Raw genomic sequence first — 9,277 nt, forward strand, 5'->3', positions numbered from 1 at the left:
GTGCCTGTGTGTCTGTCGGTCTGTGTCTCCACTTGCTGATGTCTGTCTTCAGTTTTGGACAGATGTCCAGATGGTCCATATTTTGTCCCCTTTCTGCTGCCTGTCTTCCCTGTGTTCATGGTATGTTGAAAGCCTTCTTCTGACCTTTGATCAGTCAGATCCACTGGTGCTGTGGAAGTTCTCTGAGGACCATGGATGTGAACATGTGACTCTATAAATGTGAGGAATAGTCCAACTGGATCTTAGCCCCGCCCACCACCAACACATCAGCATTAGTCGTCTGTTCCAACAGAAGTGAATGTTGATGCTTTGTTTGTTGCGTTCGCTGTAACTGGAAACTGCCATCAAGGATTAAGGTTTATGATTTAGAAATGAGGACGATATCGCACTATTGAGAATTTATTTACAGAATATTATGATTTTAATCTCATAAAAGTACATTACTTTTGTTAAATTATTAGTTTTTTAAAACTACGACTTTATTCTTATTGTAACAAATGTTTTTACTTTTCTGATGTGGCATTAATACCCCGTCGTACTTTTGAGAAATGTCCTTTTTATTCATTTCAGATTTTTTTTCATGCATTTGTCATCAAACTGACATCCTCACCTGTTAAATATCGCATTATTTCATTCGAACTGTGATCTGGTCTGACATTAGGAAGTCAACCTCAGGTGATTTTAGTTTGTACCTCCTGAAGTATCTCATATTTGTCCTCATCACTGGACACGTTTGTTCATCTTATAAATCAGTCCAACTCAAAGTGGTAATTTAAAAAAAAAAAAAGATTTTAATGGATTCACTTGAACAAATTTCAAACAGTCAACGAACATAGAATCAACACATACAGAACTAAACCAAACAGATCAGGACCCATTGACGTGCGTCTCCTCCATGTCGTCATCGTCTCCATCTTGATCTCCTTCATCCATGTCCTCCTCCACTCCTCCACCCATGTGACCCTCCATTGGCTCTGCCTCCTCCTCCTCCTGCTCCTCCTCCTCCTCCACCATCCCACCTGGAAAACACAGAAGGACAGGATGGAAACTGAGCAACAGCAACCAAGAGACAGAAACTGAGCAATGTCCAAGAAAAGACAAAAACTAAGCAACAGCAATCCAAGAGATGAAACTGAGCAACGGCCATCCACGAGATGGAAACTAAGCAACGTCCAAGAAAAGGCAAAAACTGAGCAATAGCAACCCAAGAGACGGAAAATGAGCAACGACAACCCAAGAGACAGAAACTGAGCAATGTCCAAGAAAAGATGGAAACTGAGAAACATCCACCAAGAGACAGAAACTGAGCAACGGCCACCCAAGAGACAGAAACTGAGCAACGTCCAAGAGAAGACGGAAACTGAGCAACGTCCACTGAGAGACTGAAACTGAGCAACATCCAAGAAAAGACAAAAACTGAGTAATGTCCACCAAAAGACAGAAACTGAGCAACGTCCACCAAGAGACAGAAACTGAGCAACGTCCAAGAGAAGATGAAAACTGAGCAACGACAACCAAGAAACGGAAACTGAACAATGTCCACCGAGAGATGGAAACTGAGCAACGTCCAAGAGAAGATGGAAACTGAGCAACAACAACCAACAAACGAAAACCGAGCAAAGTCCACCATGAGACGGAAACTGAGCAACGACAACCAAGAAACGAAAACTGAGCAATGTCCACTAAGAGACGGAAACTGAGCAACGTCCAGGAAAAGACGGAAACTGAGCAATGACAACCAAGAGACAGACACTGAGCAATGTCCACTAAGAGATGGAAACTGAGCAACGTCCAAGAAAAGACGGAAACTGAGCAATGACAACCAAGAGACAGACACTGAGAAACGTCCACCTAGAGATGGAAACTGAGCAACGTCCAAGAAAAGATGGAAACTGAGCAAGGACAACCAAGAGACACAAACTGAGCTTCGTCCTCCGAGAGATGGAAACTGAGCAATATCCAAGAAAAGACAAAAACTGAGCAAAAGACGGAAACTGAGCAACATCCAAGAAAAGATGGAAACTTAGCAACATTCACCAAGAGACGGAAACTGAGCAACGTCCAAGAAAAGACGGAAACTGAGCAACAACAACCAAGAGACAGAAACTGAGCAACGTCCAAGAAAAGACGGAAACTGAGCAACAACAACCAAGAGACAGAAACTGAGCAACGTCCACCGAGAGACGGAAACTGAGCAACGTCCAAGAAAAGACAAAAACTGAGCAACGTCCAAGAAAAGATGGACTGAGCAACGACAACCAAAAGACAGAAACTGAACCCTGGACCTGAATCCTGGTCTACAACCTGAACCCCAGTCCTGAACCCTGGTCTTGAACCTGAACCCCAGTCCTGAACCCTGGTCTTGAACCTGAACCCCAGTCCTGAAGCCTTACCTGGTCTCAGGTCTCGTCCTGGGATCTGTCCGGCCTGGAGCATCCCCTTCAAGCGCTCCACCTCAGCCAATGATGAGGCGTTGGCAATGGCGTTCTGAAACACAGACAGCGAGATCAATGAGGTGGGGGTCATTAAAGGTGTGGGGGTCATTAAGGGGTGGGGGTTATTAACGGTGTGGGGGTCATTAAAGGGGTGGGGTCATTAAAGGGGTTGGGTCATGAACAGTGTGGGGTTATTAAAGGTGTGTGGGTCTTTAAAGGTGTGGGATCATTAAAGGGGCGGGGCTGTGCCTAAACCTTGATGGCTTCCACGTCTGCTTGTGAAGGTCCGCTCCTCTTCTTCTCAGCCTGTGCTGCGATTCCCGGAGTGAACCTGAAAGCACCACCACAGTGTCAATAACAGGGACACGCCCACTTCTCCGCCTCTCCTTTAGTGCAGTCAAAGTCAAGTGTAGTATCTTTTCTTGAGTAAAATATACTGATACAAAAACACAGACAGCAGCTCTGAGCAGCAGATGGATTTAACCATTAAAGACCCAGAAGAAAAAACAGAACCATCTACTGATCTGAACTGTTTATTACCAGATCCACTAATCCGATCAATACGGTCAATAAGTGGTGTAAAATACAGTTCTTCACACTGAGTTTATATGGATTAAATTAAAAAATTGAACAAAAACAAATAAAATGTTTACAAAATAATAACATAAAAAAATATCCAAACGAGTGAAATGAAGCAAAAGACAAAATAAACAAAATGAACAGAAATTTATGTAAAAATGTAAAAAAAAAAAAACAAACAAAAAAAAAAAAAACAAGCAAAGAAATGAACTATGAAATATGAAAAAAATAAAAGTTGCAAGTAAAACAAAATAAGCCACAAACGGAACAAAATTAAACAAACAAATAAAATGGTCAATGAAATGAACAAAAACAAAGAAAATAATCAAAATGAATCTAAAATGCAGATGTTTTTCTGTTTGTTGATGGAATATTGAACCGTTTTCTCCCGTTCTTCTCTGTTTTTTTCATACAATAACCTTTGAATTGACTGGGTTTAATGAACATCTACATGATCAGTGAATTAAATATAGAAAATACAGGATTTACACTGAAAACATGAAATACAGAATAATATTCGAATAAATGAGTTAAACGGTAGAGAAGCGTCTGTGGCTCTGGGTCTTTAAGGGTCAAAGGTCGTGTTCATCTGACTGGATCATGTATCTGGTCCATGTCAGGCTTTGCTCCTGGTTCTGGTTCTTCTGCTGAGCTGCTGCCTGACACAGACGTTCATCTTACGTTTTCGTTCTCTTGGCTATATCCTTTGCCAGCTGAGCGCCTCGTTTGCCCTTGAACATTTTCTCGGCCTCCTGACGCTCCTGCGACGACACCCAAAAGTTAAAGTGGAACCGCCCACACACTCATCCGACCGACTCACACACACACACACACACACACGCGCACACTCACCTCTGAAGACTCAAACAGACGCGTAAATCAAAATCCTACACAGTCCAATCACAGGCGGAGGAGGGCTACAGTTATGCCCCGCCCACTCCCACCCCTCCCACACAGATACTACAGACCTCTGCTGTAAAGCTTTTGAGTTTGTGGACAGGAAAAACGGTTCAGGGGTTAGGGTCATGTGACTGCAGTCAGGGTCATGTGACTGCTGTAAAGGGTTAAATGTAGCGCTGGAGACACAAGCGTCATAAAAGGGTTAAAGCAGGACTGTCAAACCTGTTTTAGTTCAGGTTGCACGTTCAGTCCAATATGATCTGAACTGGGCCGAACCAGGACAAAAAGAACAGTAAAAAAAAGTTCAACATTATCAAACTGTTTACGTCTACAAACTATCCTCTATCTTTGTTTTAGTGTAAAAAAAAAAAAAAAAAAGGAAAATTACATGAAAATGTGTCAATTTACAATCTAGTCTTTCACAAAAAAATGAGAACTATATGAAGAACCATGAACAAACTGAAATTGTTACAGGTTCATATTTAAACCCACTTTTCTTAGTCGTGGCTCATTTCTTTGTGTATTTGGACCCTAATGGTTCAGTCAGTTTGAAGAAATTTTACTTTTTTCCACTTTCTTTTGTATTTATATGTTCTTGTGATAGTATTTGACTGATTCTGATCGACTTTAGATCACATTGGTCTGAAAGTGGAACCTGGACTAAAAGGGTCAGTTCATATCTTCAGTCTCATTTTTGCATTATACAAATTCATCCCGCGGGCCGGTTTTGGACCCTTTGACGGGCCGGTTTTGGACCCTGGGCCGTATGTTTGACAGCCCTGGGTTAAAGGCTTTTACTCTATGCTGTATTTTAACTCTTTTACTGTTGTTGTGATGGCGTTTCCTGGTGTTTTGATGTCGGTCCTGAATCCATTGAACTCATAACAGGGTTCAAAGACAGTTTTAGGTCAAAGTCAAACACTTTCAAGGGTCATTTTCTATTTTTTCCAGCAAAGCCCCTTAACTCTGGGGTCAAATCCAGATCTACAGGAATACATCTACTCAGGATTGTTTATTTCACTTTTTAATCATGATGATGTATCTGGTATTGTGTATAAACATCTAAAATTATGTTTCATAACAGCAGAAAGTTTAGAAATTAAAGGAGAACAGTTTTATCCTTAAAAATGGAAGGTACTTTGTGTTCTTCAGACACACTGGCACCAAACAAAGATTAAAATACAAATAGACCTGGAGTCGACCTGAGAACACCTGGAATTCACTCTGACATTAAGTTTTATTTTTATAAATCAATCGTCTCTCTGTAGCTTTGGCTTGAGATAAAATTAAATACATAAATAAATCCCATCAGAGTTAGAATTACAAACACTGAAACTAACATTCAAGCCCTTTTCAGACCTTGAAGACACAACATAAAAATTCAAGCATTTTCAAGGATTTCCAGCCCCGTATGAACCCTGACACCACCATGCCGTGGTCTTCTCACCTTCAGTTTGACCTTCTGGAAGTCCAGGACTCGGATCTGTGGGATCTTGTTGATGACGTACAACCTGTAGTGCTTCTTGTTTGTCACCGGGTTCCGTAACAAGCTGTGAATTCAGGGATGATTACAAACACATTGGACCAGGACTCAGCTGTGACCAGGTTCTGACGGGGTTTCCTACCTTAGAAGTGTCAGTGTTTTCACGGAGGCCAGAGGGTCCAGGTCGCCCTGAACACAAAGACACACGTTAAAACAAACACACAACGGATAACAGGGATGGATGAGGAAATGGCGCCAACACAACACATGACAGACGGAGGCGGAGTCCAGCACAGGACGCTGCTTTAACCCTCTGAACACCTGAGACTCCCTTTAACCCCCTAAACTGTGACAGCGTCCTGTTGAATATTTAAAGTGGTTCCAGTGTCCAGTACATCAGCATCCTGGTCTGTGTGGATCCACACCAGATTGAGGTTGTCAGGTTCTGTCTACAGCGTTTCCTCTGCTCATGTTTCACCACACATTTAACACTGAAACCATCACTGGTGCATTAGACTTATTAAACATATATAGAATAGTTCTACTTTCTATAAGAACCCTCCTGCGCTCTGTGCTGCTGGACAATTTTAATCAGGCCTCAATGATTAAAAATATTTTAATTATTAAATGCTGTTGTAATGCAGTTATTTTCTCTCTTTAAAAATGCAGAACAGAGACTGACACCGCCCCCATGATGTCGACACCCCTCAGTGCCTCATGTCCAATCACCTGCTGAGCTAATAAAAGGGGGCGGAGCCTGTGGCAGCTGAACTCACCAGCTCCTGGATGTTGTTGTTGGTCAGAACCAGTTCTGTCAGACCCGGCAGAGACTGTTCCAGGTTCTCACCTACACGACTGGGGAGATGTTCCAGAGGTTAGTGGAGGTCAAAGGTCAGAGCACACACAGTCACAGTCCAAACAGGACGACAGTTCACACACCAGATGTCAACGGTAAAAAGACTGAACATTTCAGAGGTTACAGTCATCTGAACCTCCTGCACATGTTTTATTTTTTATTTTTTTTCTTTTCAACAGTTGTGTTCAGTATTAGATTCTTTTATTAAATGTCTCTGAACGTTCCCCACATTTGTCTGTAAAATAGTTCAACACAAACTGTTTGTTGTGACATTAGTTTTATTTTAATAGATGTGTTGGTTCTTTGTGTTGAATGAACCTGGTGCACTTAGAATAAACATTGTCACTAAAAATCACATTTTCATCATCATGATCTTAAACCATTGATTCTAATGTAAGATAATCAGATACTACTATAAACTATTGGATGGACGTAGGACACGTCCACAGTTCAACAGGTGTGATTCAACATTCATACGGTGGACAGGTCCGACGGTTCCAGAACCACAGATAATGGTTCTTGTTCAACATTCCTACGGTGGACTGGTCTGATGGTTTCAGAACCACAGATAATGGTTCTGAAGGGTGTCACTCACCAGATGCGGTTGTTGTTCATTAACAGTGTTTTCAGCCGTCGGAGCAGAGGGAACCCGTCCAGTTTTCTGACGTCATTATCGGAGAAGTCGATGGTGTCGAACTGGTCCAAAGTCGCTCCCAGGTTTTCAAGCACTGGGATTTTATAACCTGTAGGGTTAAAACAAGATCAACTCCCATCCTGTTTCAGAAGGAAGGTTCCACAGGTTCTGAGGTGAATGCTGAAGTCTGACAGAACCATGAGAGGATCCTGTTCAGGACATTCACCCTGACCCATGGGAATGAAAACACACATGGAACTGGTCTACCAGACAAACACTTCCAGAACCAAAGGAGTTCAACTTGACCTAAACAGACTAAACCAGTCCACAGTGATGGTAGAAAACAGAAGATACAGGAAGACAAATGTTAGAACTCTATAGAAGTAATGACAGAGTGATTCTGAATTAAAGGAAATGCTTGTGTCTGGGTGACAGTTTCAGATTCCAAACATTAGTGGAACGTAGAACAGATTCATCTGTGCTTATATTCTGATAGAACATGTCCTCTGACATATTAGACACTCTTGAACATTTTATAAACCACCACCAGCACTGATCTCAGTCACATGGAACAGCTTTGATCAGTGTCAGTGTGAGATACTTGGATCCAATGGTCTCATATTTATGATAGGAGGAACCAGAGATGGAACCACTTCAGACAGAAGGATTCTGTCAAACACAACATTTATGTCCATGTATTTACAGAATAAAACTGTCATTAAATATCCTGGAAACATTAGCTGATCATCAGTTTGGTCATTTGTTTCCAGTTCATCTGACTAAAGTGTAATTTAGACAATTTCCAAAAATGTGTCAACCAGTGGAATCAATGGAACTCAGAGTCCACACAGACCAGGGAATCCAAAGGCAGAGCAGATACACTCACTCAAACACACATGATAATAAACTCACCTCTGTTTGATGTTTAAACCTATTTTCACTTTGTACTTTAATGCTATTTTAGCTCAAATTCTGCACCATAGAGTTTGATTGTCCAGATTTTCTACCAACTCTGTTTTTATAATTCTTATTTATTACAGACTGTGATTGTTCTTGTATTCCATTTTTATTCTTATATTTTATTGTTACTGTCTGTAATACTGCTGTTGCACAATCACCCAGATTAACCCAAACTGGGACCAATAAAGTCTATCTATATTTACATTATAAATCTATTATTTTATAGATTAGACACATTTCTCTTGGAAAAACTAGCAGCCACTAAGAGCCTGAGTCTAATGGTAAATACATACTGATATAAACACTCTGACAACATCCATTCATCAGTTATTATTGACAGTCGCTCTTAAAAGGACAGAGTTAAACCGTAGCGCTAACACATTGGTTTGTACAGGGGGTTTTCATTTAATTATTCACCCATATGACATTAAAAGGCTCCTCTGAGCTTCTACAGCTTGTTCCACATCTGCTGAACACACGAACAGAACTGAATGTTGCTGTTAATTGGCCTTGTATTTGAGTTTGGCTAACGGCCTGTGCCTCCACTCAGCCTCTGTTAGCATTAGCCACCGGCTAACCGGGTGGATAAAGTGTTCCGTACCTCTTAGATCCAGCTCTCGGTCCCTCACCGGGTTAGTGTACTGAGCGGCTTGCTCGATGAGCTCCGCAGATAACTTCACCATGACGAAAACCACACGACTCCACTGTAGTTTAATCACAGAATGTTCCTCCACATGCGTTGACCCCAGTCCGTAACCCGCGCCAACCCGGAACAATGGCGTCAGGACACTTCCGCTTCCGCTTCTTCTTCGTTGGTGTTTAACGGTAACCGACTCCTTTATGTTGCATTGCTGCCACCTTCTGGACAGTTTTCTGCTGACTTCCGCACTCATTTATCTCTACGTTTAACTTCATCAGTGGCGGTCCTAGCTTGAATGACGCCCTGGGCGAGAACCCCTTCGAGCGCCCCCCCCCCCCCCCCCACACACACACACACACACAAAAAACAAACAAAAAAAAAACACCAAAGTTTAGCAAACTGTGACGTTATATTATATGTCCACAAGGACATCTAAAATACAGAAAAACTGACAGGGTCTGTGTGGAAAACAATAATATAATTTAAATTAAATAGACAATACCTTGACAAGAGCCTACTGTCATGTGATGTGAGTAAAGGGCTCCCATGTTTCCAATTTGCCATTCCTGAACTTGTTAAATGAACGATCCATTTTATAAACAATTTGCAACAGAAGCAAAATAAAAAAGGCTGTTGATCTTCTCTAAATATATCAGTCAATTTCTAACGATTTTTTTCTCCTAAACAATCACACAAACACAGACACACACACACACACACACATTTGCAAAACCGACCTGAAGGATCATCCTGCTGGGGAGAAGTAGGAGCCAACCAGTCTGCATCCTCA

At 41.6% G+C, this 9,277-nt stretch overlaps 1 protein-coding gene across 1 annotated transcript; it reads right to left on the bottom strand.

Moving 5' to 3' along the window:
* Positions 1-773: 773 nt before the first annotated feature.
* Positions 774-8,638, bottom strand: snrpa1 (small nuclear ribonucleoprotein polypeptide A'). Its single transcript, XM_030122353.1, has 9 exons — positions 8,449-8,638; positions 6,849-6,996; positions 6,174-6,252; positions 5,540-5,586; positions 5,362-5,464; positions 3,696-3,775; positions 2,691-2,766; positions 2,394-2,487; positions 774-1,019 (listed from the first exon to the last, which is right to left on the bottom strand). The coding sequence occupies exons 1-9, from the start codon at positions 8,528-8,530 to the stop codon at positions 868-870; spliced, it is 861 nt and encodes a 286-aa protein (XP_029978213.1). The 5' UTR covers positions 8,531-8,638; the 3' UTR covers positions 774-867.
* Positions 8,639-9,277: the final 639 nt, after the last annotated feature.

The sequence above is a fragment of the Sphaeramia orbicularis genome, chromosome 3 (assembly GCF_902148855.1).
Source record: "Sphaeramia orbicularis chromosome 3, fSphaOr1.1, whole genome shotgun sequence".
Lineage (NCBI taxonomy): Eukaryota > Metazoa > Chordata > Actinopteri > Kurtiformes > Apogonidae > Sphaeramia > Sphaeramia orbicularis.

Coding starts and splice junctions, on each gene's coding strand:
- snrpa1 (XM_030122353.1), bottom strand. CDS start 8,530: ATGGTGAAGTTATCTGCGGAGCTCATCGAGCAAGCCGCTCAGTACACT. Junction 6,253..6,848: donor ATGAACAACAACCGCATCTG/GTGAGTGACACC, acceptor ACATCTCCCCAG/TCGTGTAGGTGAGAACCTGG. Junction 3,776..5,361: donor TCCAGAAGGTCAAACTGAAG/GTGAGAAGACCA, acceptor GTGTCGTCGCAG/GAGCGTCAGGAGGCCGAGAA.